This window comes from Crocodylus porosus, unplaced genomic scaffold (assembly GCF_001723895.1).
Source record: "Crocodylus porosus isolate Cpor-Errol unplaced genomic scaffold, CroPor_comp1, whole genome shotgun sequence".
In the NCBI taxonomy this organism is placed as follows: Eukaryota; Metazoa; Chordata; order Crocodylia; family Crocodylidae; genus Crocodylus; species Crocodylus porosus.
In genome coordinates, this window is record NW_017728949.1 from 47,626,960 (window position 1) to 47,649,857 (window position 22,898).

The following is a 22,898-nucleotide window of genomic DNA, read 5'->3' on the forward strand; positions in this document are numbered from 1 at the left end:
TCTGTAGACTGAGTAGATTGTTGGGGTAATTTCCATTTCTCAGGTAAATTCTTCCACTCTTGGGGTTCTTTTTCAGTCATTCTTGTCATGTTCATTTTTTCTGTATTTCTGTTTTGTATGTTTGGAATATCATGCCTTTTTTTTTTGGAGGGGGGTAAGAAGGGGAGGAGACAGTGTTATGGAGCATTTAAGATATAACAGTTCTTGTTTGGTTCTCCAAAATGATCCTTACTACCAAGCACTTTTCAATTTCAAATTACACAAGCTAGACACTTGCTATACTATCAGAGTGGGAAGTATGCTTTCTGAGAAAGTATTATTAAGCAAGTTTGCTCTTAATGTTTAATATAAAAATGCTTGCCTAGTGACACTGCCTTCTTCCTTGGTTATATTTATAGAAAAAAGTTTGATTTAAATGGTGCAGTAAATTGTCTCTCTCAGGTTCCCTCCAAGAAAATATATATTTTTTGGAATAAGTTTACAACAAAGGAGGGATTTTCAATGAAAGCCTCTTACTCAAAAATATTGATAGAAACTCATTAATTTATTTATTAATGTAGTAATAAGTAATATAGTAACCAGTAAAAACAGTAAATAAGTGAAATAAATCATCTGATTTACCTTTCTGAACTTGAAAGCATTGTGAATATTTGATACTTTTATATGCAAAGGCTTTTGAAGACATATATATTGAACAGCGCAAGACTATCAAAACCATGCTGGAATATGCTGACAAGGTTTTCACATACATCTTCATTCTGGAAATGCTTCTAAAATGGGTAGCATACGGCTTTCAAATATATTTCACTAATGCTTGGTGCTGGCTGGATTTCTTAATTGTTGATGTAAGTACATACAATATTTTTTAGGTTGTTTTCCCATGTCAAAGAAGTTATAGAGTTCATTAGCGTTACACAGCACTGTAATACCATTTTTACATTTTAAGTTTGCTATGCCCAGCAACCGCAGCACCATGTGTGCCACCTCCTAAACAGGAAGCAAAGTTGCTGTGTCTGTGTGGCACTTCAGAGTGCTAGCACTGCTGAGTTGACATAGGCAATTAAGCTGCCTAATTAGCCGCCTGTAGTGCCACATGGATGGAGTCATCTTGCTTCAAGTTCAGGTAACACTCCAGACAATGCAGTGTGACATGCCAGAGGGTGTAATACATGGTCTAATAAACATTATACTTTAACAAATATTACTCCAAAATAGTACAATAATTCAACATTACTGATAGCGTGTCATTATCTAATAATGCAGAGAAGGGAACACCTAATACAAAGCAAAATAGTCTAGAAATCCTAAATCAGAATATCAAACTTAAGGCAACATGAAAAATCTTACTTCCACAGTGTATGTATGCACTTTTAAAAATCAATCTTATTACGGTCCATAGTGTAGCCCCAGATGTCCTGAAGTGATCAGCTTCACCTTGGCAGTCAGTCCTCACCTGCCTGCCCTCCCAACGTCTTGGTAACCTGGTTAATTTTCACCTACCACGCCTTGATGTTTGATAATTAATGAATAGGCCCTTAGTTTAGTTAAAGGACCACCTTAGGTACCTCTGGCTCATTCACATCACAGGGCTACTCAGGACCAAATGTTGTTTAGTGTTAGTGGGCCCAACCCAGTCCACTGCCAGTCTTACAGGTATATCCACACAATCAGCCCCTTGGGCTCAGTGTCTAACCACGTTCTCTCTGTCTCTTTCTCAGGGCTTGCTTAGCCCAACAACTATTCCCAGGGCTGATGCCCCTCAATCAGCTTGCTTGATTACTATCCCATATTCTGTTACTATTTCCAGTAAAGCCATAAGAAAGGCAGTCACTTATGGGAAATTCAGTTAGCATAGTTTGGATTTGTAAGTTGGTTAACAATTTGGAATATTAAAGTCAGCTATGACTTGGCAGTTTTCCCAGCTGTGATATATTTTATATGGGATCTAGGCATTGCCAAAAAGTATCAAAACTGGTTTTGCTCCTAGACGACTGGTGCCTCCTGAGTCTGGGAGGGGACAATATGTAGGTGAGCCCAGGGCAGGCCAAAGCCCCATATCCACTCCTATACTTCTGTGACAATAAATTGATTATTTATTGAGTATTTCTATGCTGCAGTTTAGTGCCCACCCCCTACCATGCTACTGGCCCACATGGCAAAAATAACTGCTTCAGAGCCAGGTTGGGGAGACACAGCACACCACTACCTCCTTGCCTCTCCCTGGGCTGCCCCCCCTGCCAGCAAGAGCCCCAAGCTTACCTCTCTCCCAGCAGCAGGAACAGCACCTTTGCTGGGGGATTGGAGCATATTCTTTACAGATAGAGCAGGAGAGAGAGGGGCTGTACAGAGGAGATGAGGCAACGCTCTGGTTGGCTGGAGCATTCTTTGACACTCTGGGCTCGAGAGCACTGTCAGGGAAAGCAGGGCTGGCTAGAGAAGCAGTGTGGTCCCCAGCCATACAATCAGGCCGGTGAAGATCTGCTCTGCACCTGGCCCTACCCTTAGAGGTGCTGAGCTGTGGGTGCATCAACAGGCCCCCCAGCACTTTCAGGGGCCAATCTCAGGTGGGGCATGTGCCCCACCCCCCATGCCCCTCCACCAGTTGCCTGTGGCTCCCAGAATATTTTAATCTCCTTCCCTCACCCATTATCTGAATTGGTTCACCAGAGAGTCATGGTGAAAGTTATGTTGTGTGTGGAATTGAGAAGGAGCATTTTCTGGCAAAGATGTTTATTCTTTTTTGCATCGAAACTAGTATATCTTTTCACTAAATGTACAAAATTCTGGTACAGTTGTACAATCTCTGTAAAAATTTACTAGGAGTAAGTGAGATTCATGAGTCTCAGAAGCAAAAAAATATTTTAATCTGGAAGAGGTAACATATCTGTATGGTTTACATCTACTCCTATACCAGCAACAGTATATCATTCAATGCTCAGTACAATAATTTCCTTCCAGGAGTATTTGAAATTCACTAACTTGTGTTCCTTCAGATGAACTGTAACTAATATTGAAACTTCTCTCCTGAATAATGAAGGGTTACATGAATTTTTTTTATTTACAAGATCATAGTGCTATGGCACCTCCTGCTCACTCTGAACCCTCAGGGTGCCCTCCCCTATTGCTCTTCTACCACACCTTGATGTTGTTCATAAAAAAAAGAGCCCAGAGTGAATCCATCCACTGCCAATTTATCTTCAGACAATCCATTGTGGCCCTTCCAGCCCTTTTGGTACCCTAAGACACCAAGCACTTTAAGAGCTGTGTTCGTGGTCTCCATCTGCCTTCAGAGACACATCCATGCCTTGCAGAAGGGCAGCCCAGGCACACCACAATGCTTGGCACTCTCAGAATTCAAAACCTTTGTTGAGTGTCACCCTTCCTGGCTTTGGCCTCTTTTCTCTGGCTGGGCCCTTCTCAGCCAAGACCCATTATGCCAGACTTAAGCTTCTGGGCTCCAGCCCCTATCTCACCCTTCTTGGGATATGGGCTCCCTGCTCCTGGTCTTCCCCCTCTCACGCTCTGGGCCCCCTGGCCCTGGTCTCTTGGGATCTGGGCCCCCTAGCCCCATTCTCACCCCTCTTGTGCTCTGGAGCCCTGGCCCTGTTCTTGCTACTCTTTGGCTCTGGGACCCGTGGCCCTAGTCTCGCCCTTCTCAGGCTGTGGGCTCCCTGGTACTGGTCTTCCTCCTCTCAGTCTCAGATCAGGTCCTTTTGGCCCTGTCAGCCTTGGCTCAAAACTAGCATGCTCCTCAGGCACTTCTGTGGGCTCCTATTCACCCTTTATAGCAGGGGTGGGCAAAATGGCAGATCTGGCTAGCAGCCAGACTCCATTTCCCAGCAGCCTCTGCTTGCATCACTGCTACCAGTTTCCATGGAGACCCCAGTAGCAGCAATGCCATGACAGCACAAAGCCAGGGTTTCCAAGGAGACTGGCCCCAGCAGCACCGACAGGACGCATACAAGGAGCAATTCTGGGATCGGGGCTGGGATCTTGCAGTGGTGACACCATGGTCCAGAGCTAGGGCAGAGCTGCAATCCACTGCCTGTATGCCCTGGGCACTCCCTTTTCCCCTCCCAGATCACAATGGATCACAGCTCTGCCCTGGCTCTGGACCATGCTGTTGCCACTGAAAGATTCCAGCCCCAGCCCTGGATCAGCTCCCTTCCCAGCCATGTGCCCTGCCAGTGCTACTGGGGCCAAACTCCATGGAAACCCTGACCTTGCACTGTCATGGCACTGTCACAACTGCGGTTTCCATGGAAACCAGCCACTGCAATGTGGGCAGGGGGTGCTGGGAAATGGAGTCTGCCACAGGCCCGATCCAGCCCATTGGCCACTTTGCCCACCCCCACCTTACAGCCACAGCTGTTCTGCCAGTCTAAACTAGAACAAAAAGGCAAGCAACCACTTTAAAACCACTATAGGTAAAACAAATGTTTAGCCAGCACTCCTTCCTTTGGGCTCTTACCTGTCTACTCTCAGGGTGTTTTTGTGCCTGCCAGGGTGTCTCCTGCAGCTCCCATCTCCTAGGAGCTCTTTTCCCTGCAATGCATCGAGCAAGACAGACTTATATACAGGGTTTGTATGCCCTAGAACCCTGCCCCCTTGGGTCAAGTGACCCCCTAGTCCTGCACAGGTGTTCCTGTTTAGGTCTAATGGGCAGTCTGCTCCTCCTGGTTGCAGCTTAGCTCTGCTGCTTTCAGCCTTTGTCCTATGGCTGCCTGGGAATCTGCCCTATTCCTCCAACCTATATTTGTGCAGCTAGCCTTGTCTCAGCTGCCTGGCTACCTACATAGCCAGGCTATCCTGCTGTGCCCTCCCATTTGGTTTCATGTTACACATGGCAAACATGGCAGTAAAATTTTTATGCTTTTTCATAATTAGAGCTAGTATTATGTATGAAAAGAATCTCAGAATATTGTCTTCACATAAAAATGATGAACATTTGACATTTTTTTACATTTCATCTTAATTTTATAGAAGAAAGAATAATCAGACAAGTTTTAAACAACTCACCTTCTTCAAAATATTATATCCAATGTGATAAAAAGATGTCTTACTATGCCTAAGGCTATTAAACAGCCATGCCCCGCCCTTTAAAATTACCAGACAGCACTTTGAACATAAACGTATTAAGTCACTGTCCATCCCTTCAGAAAAGAATAGACTTTATTAGACTTTGATAGGGACTTTTCATTCTCCTAGTACTGGGCTTTTTTTTTCCTCTTGGTCACACTTTTCTGCATTATAAAGGCCTGAAGTTTTCACTTACGTGAACTGCTTGACTGCCTGACCAAATTACTGAACGATAAGAAATGACATTTTGCAAAGCTTTTGACTAGCGTAGACCTATGTATCCCCAAACCTAGCTAAGAAATTACATTTCTCTGTGTGTGACACTGCTATAGTTACAGAAGACCTGACCAAACTAGAGCTATATGAGGAGACGAGAAAGGGGATGGTCTGTTGAGGCATTCTGTTGTGCATCAATTCTATTATAAAAGCCTTTGTCTGTCTGTCCATAACACTTTATTCACACTCTGATTGGCTGACAAACGCCTGGTTGGTCTAGGCCTAATGCTTCCACCATTGTGGCGGCCTGGCTTCTCCCCACTCTTGGACCAGGTCCTCTCCTGCATCAGGCTCATGCCTGCTCCTCTCCTCCCCACACCACTGTGGCAGGTAGAGAAGGGGGGAGTGGGCCCAGACCCCAAGAGGCTGGAGGGAAGTGGGGAGCAGGCCCAGATGGGGGGGGAATGGGGCTCCATCCCCCCCGCTCCTCCCCCCATAATTCTAGATGGGCAATTGGCTAGTATAACTATAATTTGAATACAACCATTGAGCTGACCTTTCCATATCTCAGCATCTAAACTGCTCACACAGGTTGAAATTCCAAAAGAGGTAATCTTCGAGCAATTAAATGAAAAAAAAAAAATGAAGCTTACTAGATGTTATATAAAAAGACAGGTCATACTGCTAGCTTATGTATTATTAAAGCTAAAGCTAGGTGAATACAGCTAAAAATGTTCTATGCTTATTTGTTCAAATATTTAAATTAATTCACTTTGGCTGTGCTTGCAATCTTTTTATTAACTTGCAAACAAAATTAGCTTCCCAGCAGAAATGTTCTAAAAAGTATTGTTAGTTTTTATTATTTATATTATAATAGTACCCAGGGGGCCATATCAAGATCAGGTCTGTGATAAATGCCTTATGTGAATACAATAGCATATCCTGAAGAACTTCTAGTGTAAACAGGCACAAAAATTGGAAAATAAAGGCAGTATTATCACCCCATCACAGTTTGGAAATCCATATACAGAGAAATTAGGTGATGTTCCCACGCAGGAAACCTATATTAGAGGCAATTTTAAGATAATATTACAAAATGCTTGCCAAGTATGAATTTCAAATTCATGACTGTTTATGAACAAAACCTCATTCTAACAGTTCAGCTTAAACAGTCAGGAAATAGAACACGAAAACAGGAAAATTAGGTGTCTAAGGAAAGCAAATTTTGAATACTTGAAATGAATAAACTATAGAATAATACTTACCTAGACAAGAATATAGGATTAATTTTTAAAAAAATCAGAAAAATCACAGTCTATTTGTGGACAATTTGTAAATGGAAAGAAGTGAAATTCATTTACTGATGAATGTTATGAATTATTCATTGACTATTATAATATTAATTAAAAAAGTAGGAGAACATTTTTCACAAGACAACAATTCTGTCTCAACGCACAGTCTTTATCCTCCAAAGAAACTGATGCTATGTCTTCAGGAAACAGGGCCAGGAACAAAAATTCCTAACTTTACTGGGTACCAACATATGTGGACTTAAAAAGACTCCTATTTTATGGCTCCTTTTAACTTACCTCTCAAATCTCCCTTGCTAACTTCTCTTTGCTCCATAGAGGATAACTGTCCACTTTTTTATGTGGGAAAATTCATTAATAATTATTAGGTTAAAAAGATATTACATCACAAATCTTATTTCTCATACCTCTGGAACATCCATAGCAACAACAATACTGTGCAAATCAGTCTAACCATTACTATGCGCTAGGGATGGGATTTTCAAAATCAGCAACCTAAATGGTAGCAAAGTTAAATTAATTCTACTCCTTTAAAAGTGCCATCCCAGTGCTTTAGCATTATATAATTCATTGATATCTTCTCTATTTTTACATATTACGCCTACATATGCCATCTGCCCTTGATTTTTCACTATCTAAGAACTGTGATTGGAGGCACATAAAAGAAAGTAAAGGGAGGCCTGGCTTGTTCTTTCTTGGATTTATGATTCATAGAGCACATATCTCAACCATAACTATCCAAAGGTCAACAACAGTATGCAACAGAGATTCACAATGTAAAACACCAAAAATAATCTATCGAGGGCACTTAAAATGCTGAGATTCATTTCTTGAAAGCAAGTAACTGTCACCATAGTTTAATGATTCTAGACTTCTAAATAATTTTTGGCAATAAAAGTGAAAGAATATCCTATCTCTAGGGCTATCCCTGGGGCAGATGAGGGTGAATTGGGGCACCCTGGGCCCCATGCTTTGGGGGGAGCCCACAGAGCCCAAGCAGAGCGGCTATGGCACCTCCGCACTGCCACCAGCTTTATGTCTGGCTGCACAGCACCACCCCACTACTGAATCCGCTGCTGGCTTCCTTGCATCTGAGGGTGGGGCCCCACACAGGCTGATTTGCCTTGGGCCCTGCACCCTGCTCTGGTCATCTCTGCCTATCTCTGTGGATTCTAGGTAACTCTGGGCTTCTTTCACTGTTCTCTGTCTAATACATGTTTTCACTTTAGTCTGAGCTAAAAGCCTAGATTAATGGCTTGGGCCCATAAGACAGATTCAGCCCATGAGGCAATGTCATCTACAGCTTTAATTGCAGCGCTAAGCTGCCAAATGTCCAGATTTGTAGGGAGCCATGCAAGCCAGATGACATGGCCCTATGCACTAGATCATAAGCAAGGTGTAGAGGGGGCACAGGGGGGCATGTGTCCCCCCCAAGATTGACCACTGCCAAAGCTGCCACCAGCTTCTGTGGGTGGTTGCTGACCCCCGCCCCCCCGCTGCTAACATGACCACTAGCAGCTGTGGAGGGTCCCCATTTATCACTTGCTGCTACCGACAGTGCCACTGACAGTGTGAAGGGTGGCTGCAGAGAGTCCCCACTTGCTACCCGCTGTTCGCCACCCCCCTGCCACTGAGTCTGCTCAGTCCACCCTCACCACTGACATCACCATAGCTGCCTGTGAGCAGTCCCCACTCACTGCCACCACACCCCCACTGCTGCCAATGCCGCCTGTGGGCAGTTGCCATGCCTCTCCAGCCTCCAAGAATATGCATCAGTCATGCACTAGGTTGTGCCAGTACACAGTGGGGCTCAGGGTTGGGCTGGTGTGCAGATGGATCTGGTGTGTGAGATCAGACCAGTGCATGAGATCACACCCACAAACTGACCACATATAAGATCTGACCGGCAGACCTACTCCACATACCTTATTCAGCCTGCAGAACTAGAAGGTTGAGCACCACTAGCTGACTCCCTTTTCTTCACACCACTTTGGTTCTTTCTCCTTCACCATATAGGTCTTCCTTCTTCTTCCCTTTTAACATGCCTCCTTCTGCTTTCTCTTTTACCACTTCTCACATAAAACATATACCCAACAGGTCTATCCTTTCCTGCTACATCTGCTAGCTTTGAGTTGTGGGAATGCTTGACACTGCCCCATTCTCTCCCTTCCTTTTCCCACTTTCCCCCAGAGAAGCATAGAATAATAGGGCTGGAAGGGTCCTCAAGAGGTCCCCAGTCCAACCTCAGCTCAAGGAAGGATCATCCCTGACTAAACAAGTGGTTGTCTGTCTAGCCTACTTTTGAATATTTATAGGGATGGAGAGTCTGCAACCTTTCTAGGTAGTCTTTTCCAATACTTAATCATCTTGATTAAGTACTGTGATAGTGAAAAAAGTTCTTCCTGATATCCAGCCTAAATTTCCCCTGAAGCAATTTAAGACCATTGACATTTAGGGTCACTAAATCAGTTGTAAAAATACAAAAAATATGCAACACCTAGGAAAAAGCCAGTCTCCTGAATGACTTCTAAATCTGCTTTGTAATGACAAAAATAATAAATCTTCTATCTTATTACTGAAAAGGTGATAGAAAGATTTTTTCCTAATATGTTTAAAAAGTACAGAAGTTCCTTTACAAATGTAACTATTATAGCAATAAAATAAGCCTCTCCTTTTGTAAAAATGAATTCTTTCTTAGACTTTATCCATTGAAAGGTCTAGTTAAGTGAACTAATTGCAAAGTTATTTTCAATCAGATTAATGTACACTGTAAATAATAAATAATAATAAAACAGCTGATTAATTTGGTCTGCTTCTAAATTGGTATTCCTTAAGCACATGATTTTGTAAGTTTCATGTTTGTGATTCAGTATTTTTTTTCCCTACATAAAACTGGAAACTATTTTAGCAGGGTTATTATGGTTCCTTACAACTCCAACAAAACATGAAATTTTAAGACCATTTTTATGCAAGTAGAGTTCAATAAGTAGGCAGTCTGTAAGTCTCTCTATTTCTTTGGTTTTTAAAGACTTTTTTCCTGGGGAAAACCTTTATGCTTTTTAAGAAACTTATGTAGCATATATTGTATCCCAATGTCAAATGACTGAAAAAAAATTACAATTGTTATTCTATTTTTCTGTAGGTCTCATTGGTAAGTTTAATAGCCAATGCCTTGGGCTATTCTGAACTTGGTGCCATTAAATCACTAAGGACACTAAGAGCTTTGAGACCTCTAAGAGCTTTGTCACGATTTGAAGGAATGAGGGTGAGTTAAAACAAAAGAATCTGATAAAATGAATGAATAAAAATGAAATATGTATTCAGAATTAGGAATCACTGTTAAAATGTTGAATTATACTTTTTTAAATTTCAGAATCTACAGAAGGCTGCTTTGTCATATAACTTAAAAAGTGTAAGCAGCCTATATATATAAGACACGGACATTAAGGTTACTTTATTTCCCAGAGGTTACAGCATTCTTCTTTAAAATATTATGCAACTACTATTAACATATATTATTCATCCTAATGTGTTCACTGATAATGTGTGGAAGAGGCATAGTTTTTATATCATTACCTGCTAAAAAAAATGTTGACAACTGAGATTACAAAATTTCATATACTGTGGCTGCTATCTTTCTATGACAATCACATTTCAAATATGATACTATGATACCAGGTATACTGCACAGAACTCCTTTCAGAAAATACATACAGCTGTGGCAGAGAAAAGGAACACTGTTTATAAGCATGCTTATATTACATGTAGGTGCGTGAGTACGTGCACACACACCCACACAACACATCCAAATAAGCGCAGTTGTGTGGAGTTCTGTGCACTGCAAGGATATCCAGGGGTCAAAAAAAAATAACTGCAGAAAAAAAAAATGTGAAGCAGCGCACAGGGCAGCGTGTACTGCTAAAAGCAGGGCTGGGACACTCGGAGCTGTGCTGTGGCTGCCGGCCAGGCTCTGTCCAGCAGGACCACCATAACTGCAGCTCTGGGAGGCCCCCAGGACCTCAGATAAAGTTGCTGGGGCCAGCACAGCGCTGGCTACAGCCTCCTCCAGGCCACCCAGGGCAACTTGCCGCGTGCCAAAGCGTGTGTGGCATGGGCATTCCCTGGGGACAAGAAGTGGTGGAGCATGGTGTGCTGCCACTACTTGTCCCCAGGGAACCAAATGTCCACACACATCTGGATGTGCCCACAGAGCTTACTTGTGAAGGTCAAACTGTAAACAGATCATCCTGTCTACTCATGGCTACATAGCTCTTACTTCAGCCTTGAAGCTGTTATAATTTCTATTAGATTTGTGGGTTTGATTAGGCAGAGAGACCATCCTGAGAAATCAGGAATTCTAGTTCTTTCCCCAATCTGTTTGGGAGATGTATCCCCTGATTTCTGTGGCCAGTCTTCATCCCCTGCCTCCTGTGACTGGGGGTGAAACAGAACTGCCATGAAACACTAAGAAGTTCTGTAGGGAAGAAGATGGCCAGCAGTGGAGAAAAAGATGTGTTAGGAGCCATAAGATCCCTTCCTACCTCAGGGAGGAAAAGTACACTGCTTTTGAGTGGCATTAATAATGGAGAATTAGGGAAGGAAGCTTAATAAATACAGGGGGAAATGGATGTGATAGCCCATGAAAGTACAGAAGAAAAGAGATGGCTGAAGTCTTTTAGCTACCTCACCCCTGCACCCTCAACATTTAATTTTAAATATGTATTTTTCTCTTAAGGTTTAAGGAAGTTGTGGTGAGTCTATGTGATCTTACCTCTCTTCCCATGCAACCCTCCAATTCTGCGTTGTTTAAGAAATTACTGTGAGTTCCTTATCTTGCCAGTCTGCCTAAGAATAACACCCACTATTTCTGTTGAAGTATAAGTCCATGCTAATTTGTGGAGAACCATGAATAATAATATGTAATTGAGAGAGAGCCTTACAAATCTATCTTTAAGTTTCTATATAAAACCCCCCGTCAGTTTCCAATACTGCACTTCTTGATGGGGGTGGGTATGTATGCATATCTCTCAAGCAGACATATATATATAAATTAATGAATGATGACCAGGACCTCTGGAACGGGCAACTACATAAAACAATAGTTCTTTGCAAATAACAAATACCCCTAATCTAAAACCTAATGAAGGAAAGGAAAAAATCCCCTTGATTTTAACAGGCTTTGGATCAGGTTCCTCAGTCACAAAATTGCATTAATGTTCAAAGCCATATAAAATTAACCATTCAGTAACCTCCACCAACCTCACAGCTTCATGTGACTTAGCAGACAGCTTGGCTAAGTACAGACAGTCAAAAAGCCTGCAGCTGAATTGATTCCATCTTTGCAGGTTAGTCTAAGCTGCATGGATTGAACCAATAAGCAAGTGAACAGACATTCACTTTTGATTCCAGAAATGAAACCACATGTCTGCAGTGGCCCAGACCAGCGCTAGGGGGAGCTAGAGCATGTCTCCCTGCTCAGCTGGAGTAGACAGACTGAGCCAAGGCTAGCCCACCTACCTGCAATGCATCCTTGGATGTTGGGGGACTGTGAGTTAACTTGAATCTGGAGGGGATCTGGGGCAGAAGCTCAATAAACCAATTTAACCCAAATCAGTTAAGTCTGATACTATGTCCATCCAAGTTTATCTTAAACCAGTTTCAGCCATTTTGAAAGTGGTGTATGTGCTTTGAACTTGTGTTGTGTTACAGAAATTAACTAGTTCTGTTTACTTATACTGGTATGTAATTTCTGTGTCTAGCCCTTATGTGCTGTTCTGTCAGTTGCTTCATCTCTAAGAATAAAACAGAATAAGTAGAGATAATGAAAATTGTAGATAGTGAAAAGAATCTTTTGCTCCATTGAATACACTAGGATCTTTTCCTAGAAAAATTGCTTAATTTTATATAAAATAAATATAGTGAAGAAAAAACAAATTAACAAAAATGTGCAAATTTTACATTAGGTAAGTTCAGAGAATAAGCCCATTTAATATCCAGGTGTAAATGACTTATGTAATGACAAAATGACTTACGTAATGACAAAATGAAGTACATAATGTTTATACTACTTTTGTATATGATTTTTAGAAGAATAAGGTGTAGATACAAGAGTATAACTTTTGATATTTCCTGTCTAAAAAATAAAATCACCTATACTTCTAGTGTGATGTGCAGTATTTTTTTTTTAAATCACCCTTCCATGTTATCTACCATTCTTTAAGCTTTTAAAAACAGTATTTTGTTGCACTGTTTATAGATTTCTATTTATGTTTTCGTATTTAATGTTTTTCTCTTTTTTTTTCCTAGACCACAAATGTTCTAAGAATCCATCTTGCCACTACCAGGTTTTCTTTTATTTCTTTTTGCACTTTTTGCATTTTCTTCCTTTCCATTTAGATTTTTAGCTCGTACTTTTTGTGGTTTCATTAAATATATCATTTTGTCTTAATGTTTTATCATTTTTCCTACCTATATTTTATAATGAAATATATGAAGTATTAGTTTTATAGAAATGTTAATATAACTTAAAGAAAATGCCTGATTCTTTCATTGCGAGAGATACATTTGTGTTTTTTTTCTTTAATTTGTATACTAGGTGGTTGTGAATGCCCTTGTTGGAGCAATTCCATCCATCATGAATGTGCTTTTGGTCTGCCTTATATTCTGGTTAATCTTCAGTATCATGGGAGTAAATCTGTTTGCTGGCAAGTTTTACCACTGTGTTAATACTACAACTGGTGAGATGTTTGATGTCAGTGATGTTGACAATTACACTCAGTGTGAAGAACTTATAAAAAGAAATGAAAGTGCCCGATGGAAAAATGTAAAAGTAAACTTCGATAATGTAGGAGCTGGGTATCTTGCTCTGCTTCAAGTAGTAAGTAAATTCATATTTTTTGTGTTGCTTTGTTTTCATTAGCAAAATGATTGCTTTTTTATATACTGTTAGAATCCATAAAAACACATATTGAATTGTTGCTAGTAATTAAGGTATTACTGGCAGGAAGAGTGTTCCCCACTACAAGTATAGAGGATATCTTCAAACCCCAGTTATAGTATTTTTGATTTAAAAAAAAAATCTTTTAAATGGTGCACAATACAATTGCACCTGTCTGCAGAACCATAATTAGGGATTCTTTCTCTAGGCCAGCGAAGTTTCTGTGGCATCTCTAATAGTTTTCCCCCTCCTTCTCCTGGGATCTCAGCTTCTTTCTGGGTGTGTTTTGGAAGAGGACAGGTATTCTAGCTGACTGATTGACCAGTAGGATGAAGCTCAGACCTTTCACTCTTGCACACTAAAGTGAAAACATGCAAGCCTTTTTCTCCCAGATAAAATGCTTAGACATACCTAGAACAACGGCTGCCTATCCTTCCATCCATTGGATTAGATCCAGTGTGTGTGACTAAACATGCAAATGCTGCAGGGTGGGTTTACTTTAGATGCCTGGGCAGGCATCTACACAGATTTGCTGCAGTCTGGTCCCACCCCCTCCAGCCCTGCACCAGTCCTCTGCAGCAGCCGGGGGGGTCTAGGTTCCCCATGGGTGCTAGCCCAGGGGCTGACAGGGACCACAGGGCTAGGAGGTTGCTTCCTGGTCCCAGAAGCTGCCTGCCGCTTGGGGCGGGGCTCCGTCCCCAGAGCCCAATGGGAACAATTTCCCCTTGCCGCAGCAGCAGAGAGCTTCTGGACCTGGCTCCTTAGTCAGGGGCAGGGGGCTTGGAAAGAGCTGCAGGGGAGGGACTAAGAGTGCCCATCAGGGTAGGGGGCTGGGACCTGCCCCTCCCCTGCAGCTGTTTCCAAGCCCCGCATCACTATTCCCTGATTGGGGCACAGGGCTGGGACCTGACCCTGACCAGGACAGATTTCAGCAGAGATTGTTCCCGGTCCCCACCCAGTAATCACTGAGCTGGGGCTGGGAGCAGACTTCCCAGCCCCCGCCCCATGATCACAATCAGGGAGGGGGGAGTGGAAGCTCCCTGCTGCTGGGGTATGGGGACCTTGTTCCTTTCTGGGCTCCAGTGGTGAAGCCTGCCCTGGCAGCAGACAGCTCCCAAGGGCAGGAAGCAATCTCCCACCCCCCTACTGCCCAGGAGCAAATTTCCATCTTTCAGCCATCTGCATGTGCCATACAGCGCATTAACTAATCATGACTAAATTTGCTACTTGTATTTACAGGTAGCAAATTTACTCATGATTAGAGCAAATTATTTTTCAGTACTTACATGTACTAAGCATGTGTACGTGTAGGCAGTAATTTGATCTGATCTCAGGTAAAGTGTCTTGTGTAGACGCACCCAGTGAGTCCTAAACACCTTAGTTATACTATCCAGTTCAGCATGGTGCCTATATCCAAACCTCATGCCCACATTTTCTTTTAGAGACACTTCTCATGAGATTTTACTTTGACAGGTAGTCCCCTTCCACCTGTATCTGGAAGTCATAGAAGAGGTTCCCACACAACAGAATTGTCCTATAATGATTACTTCCTGGTCACAAAAGGAAAGGAAGAATGGGCTTGTATCTTGGTAGCCTCACAGGAGGGAGAGGCAGGACACATACATACTATATATAGGTACAGCTAGAGCAAAAAATGTTTTGATCTCAAGTGCTTGAGGCCCATGTGCACCCTCAGTGGATAGGAAAAGGAATGACATATCTTGAAGAACTGCAGCTTCTGGAAAGTAATAGATAGGAATGATTTAGTCAGGGATGATCCTGCCTTGAGCAGGGGGTTGGATTAAATGATCTTATGTAGTCCCTTCCAGCCCTAGTGACATATGATCCTAATTTTTATTAAGTCTTCATTTAAAAACATCTTCTAAAATCTCTGCAATCTTCTGACAGCAAAGTCTGAATATGCACCTGCACCCAAAGTGAGGAGATAATGTACAAAGATGCATATACTTTCAGCAGACAAGGTTCTTTGGGTAAACCCAATATCTTTCATTAGAGCAACTGAAATACTTGGAAAATCTCTTTGCAAGCTTTCAGGTACAAATGCCCTTCGTCAGGCTGAGGAAGCATCTGCAGTTTGTCTATGCTCTTCCTGGATGGAATAGTAAAAAAGCCAGAAGCCAGTATACATGCAAGAAAGCCAGTCAGTAAAAACATAAATTGAGGTAATCAATGGGCGAGACACAGGGGAAGAGGGGGGAAAAGGGGGATGAATATAGCTGGTAAATGATAAAGAGGTTACCTGAGGAGTCAGATGTTATACAGGTTATAACGTGTCATAAATCCCATGTCTATTTATCCCATGTTTTTTTGTATCCAGCATGTTGATGAAGTGAAGTTTGTAGGCTCATCTGTGAAAGGTGTTTTGTAAAGTCCCTTTGAGGATTAGAACTGAGAGATTGGAGCAAGAAAGATTTTCTTGTGAGAAATGTACTCTCAGATGTAATTGTGTATTCCTGTCTTTGATGGATATTCAGTGTGCATTCATTCTGGTGCACAGTTGTTTGGCTTCTCCTACACATTTCTCAGCAAGGCATGTAGCGCACTGGATGAGATATATAACATTTCTGGAGATGCAGATATAAGATCCAGGAATGCTGAAAGCGTTGGAAGTGGATTCATTTTGTTTGTGCAAATATTCTTTGAGGGGGAGGCATCAGAATCTGCCAACATATCACCACCACCCCCACAACTACTATCCTTCACAACAGAACCATCAAGATTCCTGGACCTTCAGAAATGTAGTATCTCATCCAGTGCATTAAATGCCCTGATGGAAAATATGTAGGAGAAACCAAACAACTGTGCACCAGAATGAACACACAATGAAAATCCATCAAAGACAGGAATACTCAACTACATTTGGGAGCACATTTTTCACAAGAAAATTTTTCTGTCTCTAATCTCTCAATTCTAATCCTCAAAGGGACTTCAGAAAACACCTTTCACAGACAAAGCTACAAACTTAACTTTATCAATTTACTGGATACAAAAAATAATGACCTAATAGACACTGGATGTATGACACATCATAACCTGCCTGACATCTTACTCCCCAGGTAACCTCTCTACCATTTCCCAGCTATATTCATCCCCCTTTTCCCCCCTTCCCTTGACCTGTCTCTCACCCATTGACTACCTCAATTTATGTTTTCATTGACTAGCTTTCTCACATGCATACTGGCTTCTGACTTTTTTTCCTATTACATCCAGGAAGAGCACAGGCAAACTGCAGATGTTTCCTCAGCCTGACGAAGGGCATTTGTACCTGAAAGTTTGCAAAGAAGATTTTTTTCCCAACTATTTCAGTTGGTCTAATGACAAATATCGGATTTACCCAAATAACTTTGTCTGCCTATGTCTTTAGACCAACATGGCTACAAACTATACCGCTGAAACATAATTTTAGATTATCTGATAACTATTTATGAAGAAAGTGAAGAGGATATGGCTAAATAAATATCTTTTATTATACCCTATTTTTCAGTATAGTGTATATTTGCTGATATGAATTTGTTATTAAATGCTGAACCCCAGTAATTCTCTAGAGCCTGGATTTTTACAGGAAAGGTGAACACATGTGTTCTATTTTAGGCTACATTCAAAGGATGGATGGATATTATGTATGCAGCTGTTGATTCACGAGATGTAAGTATAAGTTCTCAGACCATTAATTGACCATATGCTGGTATACTACATAGACAGTGAAATTTAAAAAAACCAAACACACCAACAACATTACACACACATTCAGAGATTTTTTTTCAGTGACTATTTAAATTATCTAATGTGATTGCCTATGTAACACGTGATAGAATTTTATCCTGGAGTCCTGTATTGGAGAGAGTTAGTCTTCCTTACTTCTATCAAACTTATAATCTGTGTTTGTTTTAATCTATGTAGACTGCCTTTCAGAAAAATATCCAGTCTCATGGTGATGGTGTTTTAACACTTCATTTGTTAAATCATCAGCATAAATTGCTGAAAAAGTATAGATTACTTTTTGAGAAATATACTATACAGAGCACTATATGTTATCCAACTTTAAGTGCAAATGACTTTTCATGTTTGAAGATCACCTGAAAATGTATCAAAGGAGCAGAACCTTAGCTTGGCTGCCCCAGAAAGTTAAAAGGATTCCCATACAGCACTTTGTCTAAAATGCGTTGCTGTGTAAAGTTACCCAAACTAGCTCTCAGTGAGCTAACTGAGGTACCAATAAGAACATAGGTGTGTTAGCATGGCATTTTACTTGAGTTAATCTACCCTGTTTCATTGCACATTGTATTGTGCACTGCCAATGTACCTTGAGAATACAGATGTGGAAGCAGACGTTAGAACAGTTGTGACAGAAATGAATAATGAACTGAAATGAAATAATGAATATTAGGGTTGGGGGAAGGATGAAGTCTGTCTAACAGACTCCAAACAAACAATAGGAAATGGGAATCTACTACAACTGGCCTCTCTCAGGTCCTCGATAGAAGTAACATTTGAAGCACTTCAAACAGTGAGCAGAAAGCAATATACCTTATGAAGCACCCTAAAAAAGAGACTGAGTGCACAAGAAAGTGCTGATTGGCTACCCATCCCACTTTGCCACAACTCTTGGGGGGAGGGGGGAACAGAGCTGTAGGACCCTGGCTTTGCATCTCGGCTGGAAAGTATGCTGCTTCATGCAACTGTGGCAATTCTGAAGAACTCCAATGTGGATGGGGGGCAGCAGATGTAACAGAGGGCTGTAAACCTCTCCATGGTTTAAATGGCTCTGACTATGCAAATGTATACATATACAAATAAGAGGATACTTAAACTTAGGTTGCTAAAATGAAAAGCATTAATGGCTGCAATCTGTCACTGAGTAAAGATGAAGCATTCCCCATTCTTCTCCTACTCCCTGTTTTCACCATGCTAGGACTTCTATTTTTCTTTTTCTGTCTGTCAAAGGAGACATAGAAAGAGATATCATAAAACTTAGTATTACCCAAGAAAATATATTTCATAGATAAAGCTTTAGATAGTCCAAGTGCTTCCCACAGATTGTTGTTTTATAAATGAAAAAAATTAGACACTCAGCATATAGATTATATATCAATTGATTATATTTTGTAGGTCCAAGATCAGCCAAAGTATGAGGATAACTTGTACATGTATCTTTACTTTGTCATCTTTATTATCTTTGGATCATTCTTTACCTTAAACCTTTTCATTGGTGTTATCATCGATAACTTCAACCAACAAAAAAAGAAGATAAGTATTTAAAATATTTTTTACTGCTATAAAAGTAAACAAAAAGCTATCCACTCTGAGCCAATTTCCTTTCAAATCATTCCTTCCAAAAAATAAATGGCTCATGCATTGTGAAGATGTTGACACCATTTATTTCAAATACTTATTTCTAAAAAAAAAGAGAGAAATCGCCTTATGTACCTATTTTGTAACGTAATTTGCTACTGTGGGTATGACTGAGATGATGTATTTTGTGAGTTAGGACTTGCAGGACTAAGTCCCATGATTTTTAATCCACACAAATTTATAGGAGATGGGAAGAATTTGTAATCCATATTTACTTTTTCTAACTTATGCCTTATGAGAGTTTTTTTAATAATAGTACAAAAGAGGAAAAGGAGAATTTTTTTTTTTTTTGCTGCAACTACTTAACTTTCAAGTGGTTTTAAAACATTTTAATGAAAACAGGAGTCCCTAGGATTCTGAGAAACCTAAGTCTTCTAGTGAAGCTAAAAGTTTGAGCTCCGTCATAAATCATTGCATCTGCTGTGAAAATTGTATGGCCTAAACTGAAGCCCTTCTTATCAACCAGTCAGAAAAAACGAGCAATAAAAACCTTTCAGTTTTTCTTCCAGCAAAATATAAGGTAAAACTGAGTCATGAATCATAAAAATAGATGTTGTGATATGGATATCTTTAAACCCTCCATTTCTCTGCTCAGAACAAGTATAGACAAAAAAAAAAAAAACATTTCAAAAGATTCAGTCAACAAATGCCATAACTTGGGCTTAAACTTCCAGTGTAGCCGCCACTGAGGTACTGACACTGAGTCTGGATATTTATTTATGCCCACAGTGAACTGTGAACGTGTGAGAATACTGAAAACTCCCACAAGTGAAGCCATTGGGCATTTGACCGACAGACTTTGTAAATACAAATAGAAACCAATGATAAAACACACACACACACACACACACACACACACACACACACACACACACACACACACACACACACACACACACACACACACTAAAGGCTCCGCATTTTTTTACTTCATGTTTTCTTCTGACATAATCTATGATTGCCCCTGGATATCTCCTCATTTCTCCTAAACCAATTTTATCCATTATGATCTCAATCCTGGGCTAGAACTGTGTTTTGTTTGGCAAAGCTGAGAAGTGGGGCAGAGAATTTTTCAAAGGTGGTTTTTTGTTTTGTTTTGTTTTTTAAACCATTCATTCTCAACCTGCCTAACCCTGGAGTCAACCAGGACTGGGCCTCTGCACAAGCTAGAGCAGTCTCAAGGATTCCCCAATTTGCAAATAGCTGGCTGCAACCTTAAGAGCCATTTATTTGTAGAGACTACAAAAACAGAGTGATGTCCCAAACACACTCCTTCCCTAGGATACACTTTCAGCATCCGGGACTGAGAAAGGTTGATGAAAAGTCAGTTACACCACGGTTATGCTTAATACTGTTCAAAACAAAATTCCAGCATATAAATACCTGAAAATCAAAATCTTAACTTATGACTCAAATATAAATGCAATAATATCCACAACTAAATGATATGGTGCATACTGTATGTAAAGGCTATAGCTAAAACATGGTTGTAACAATTTTTATCTCATTTCTTTACTTTGGAGGTCAAGACATATTTATGACAGAAGAGCAGAAGAAATATTACAATGCAATGAAGAAACTAGGGTCCAAAAAACCACAAAAACCTATACCTAGACCAGTGGTAAGAGTGATTCTGTCTTCACTTCGGTAGCATTTAATGCCTATGTTACACTGTAGTTGAGGCTGTTTTGCCAAGGAAGCCATTTTTCTTGTTTTTTTTCCCAGAGCTGCGAAATTTTCCTCACTTCTTGTTAGTTTAGCATGTAAGAGTAACTGGGGGCTTTTCTTAATTTTGGTTTAAAGTATGTACATTGGGCATACAAAGTATGAATTTCTTAGGCACCTGCATTAAATGTCAGGATTTCCCACCTAAGTCCCAGAACAGGCACTGGGAATTTTGGCTGTTTATTGGCTCTTGTTGTTTTGCAGCAATAGATGGTACTTTCTAACACTGACTTCTACCCCTCTGCTGATCCAGAAGCCCTCTGTAAGAAATGGGAATGCACCAATCCTGTCAGGTGGTTCCCAGAATACCAGCAAATAGGAAGGGCAATAGTGGCAAACTGGCATGCCTTAGACACAAAGATCCTAGTCAGTTTCAATTCTAAAGAAATGTAGTAAGAACATGACAGTGGATATGGGGAGATTCATTGTGCACCTCATAGTGTATAGTTTGTTGAACCCTTTTGGAAAGTTGGGAAGTGATACATATTGCAGAAAATACCCAGTATAATGGATTAAAGCTATAACAAATTAACTAATACAATCAAATCAGCAACTACAGTCTGTTCAAGGCAGTTCCAGAAATATAGAATGTGTACAACCCTGGAGCAAAAAGTGGTGAAAATAGCTATGACAAATAATAAATTGGCTCCTTCTCGACTAAGTCACTGCCATTTCTTTTGATTTGACTAATCTTAATTTCCTACATTATTGCCATCACATTTTAACCAGGTGGCATTATACCTCTCCAACAAATGGTGACTCCTTTCTAGCACACCTCAGACAGCATGTAGTAGGAAAATGATGTTACCAGATGAGTTGCAAGTTGTTTTTGTTTTGCAAAGCCAATATGTGCTATAAAACTGCTATTCTTTAATTTGCAATTTATAAAGAAAAAAGGTATTTTCAGGGTACCAAAAGTATTTCTTACGTTTTGTTTTGTTTTTGGCAGAACAAATTCCAAGGCATGGTCTTTGATTTTGTAACAAAGCAAGTATTTGATATCAGCATCATGATTCTTATCTGCCTTAACATGGTTACAATGATGGTAGAAACAGATGATCAGAGTAAAGATATGGAAACTATTTTATCTCGGATTAACCTGGTGTTCATTATCCTTTTCACTGGAGAATGTGTCCTGAAACTGATCTCACTCCGTCATTATTACTTTACCATAGGCTGGAACATATTCGATTTTGTGGTTGTCATTCTTTCCATAGTAGGTAAGAGCAATTCATTTTCAATAAGATTTTAAATGAGGAGAAAGTGAACGTCTGTTTAAGGATTTTATAGTACCATACACACAGCCTTATTATTTGTGATATGGCTTATAAATTTATTCAGATAAGGCAATTCTATAGATTTTTATTTTTATAAATATACTATGCGTACAATAAGATCATTTTTACCAAATTGTTATCATTTATTTAATTTTTAATGTCAGAATCTTATAAAGAAGGTGCTTGCTTCACATTATTATTACACCATAATTTATAAATAAATATATTCAGTGGCTCATATCAACTAATCATAAAGGTGCATTCTTTAGCAAAATGAAGAGTATGGAGGTTAAATAGAGCCTCCAAGAATATTTAGAGGTCTGTTATTTAAAAAGTAGTACATTTCCATATTGCAGTTTATAAGATTTCAAGCTTCTTCAAGGTATGGAACAGTTTTACTGAGTCTCTGAGACTGCTTTATCGCTTCCTACAATTTGCATGAGTTCACCTTACTTTTAACTGCTGATACTCTTTGATATAAAAGGATTGTACCAGGCTCAGGTGTAAGAACTAATGAACTCCGTGAGACAAATGTATTGTTCCAGGCTTCCTTAGTAATAAGTGCAGAGTTTAGATTGCCAACCAGAAGTTAGCTTTTCTCTAAATATTCTTTTTTTCTTATATTCACTTCAATTTTAATCCAGAGTGTCCTTTTTGTTTCAAAATGTCACAGAAGGAAAAAATGTTATCTATAGACATTCTGCAGCATAACCTTTTCATAATTACCGTATTAATTATGGTAGGAAGAACCAGCACCACACCTACATGCTGGCGAACTCCCTTCTCATCAGCACAGAGGCAGAAAAGGATCTGGGAGTCATCATTGATGCCAAGATGAACATGGGCCAGCAGTGTGGGGATGCAGTCAGGAAGGCCAAACACACCTTGTCATGCATCCATAGATGCATCTCGAGCAGGTCCAAGGAGGTGATCCTCCCCCTCTATGCAGCACTGGTCAGGCCGCAGCTGGAGTACTGTGTC

General features: G+C 40.4%; 1 protein-coding gene across 2 annotated transcripts in view; it reads left to right on the plus strand.

Moving 5' to 3' along the window:
* LOC109322534 (sodium channel protein type 2 subunit alpha-like) overlaps positions 1-22,898 on the plus strand; it is a 98,437-nt gene that overhangs the window by 67,900 nt on the left and 7,639 nt on the right. For both annotated transcript variants that reach the window (XM_019553599.1, XM_019553600.1), the window contains exons 19-25: positions 672-845; positions 9,748-9,870; positions 13,201-13,482; positions 17,155-17,208; positions 18,673-18,810; positions 20,432-20,536; positions 21,590-21,860. In XM_019553599.1, coding sequence (XP_019409144.1) covers positions 672-845; positions 9,748-9,870; positions 13,201-13,482; positions 17,155-17,208; positions 18,673-18,810; positions 20,432-20,536; positions 21,590-21,860 — 1,147 coding nt within the window. The remainder of the gene's footprint in view (positions 1-671; positions 846-9,747; positions 9,871-13,200; positions 13,483-17,154; positions 17,209-18,672; positions 18,811-20,431; positions 20,537-21,589; positions 21,861-22,898) is intronic.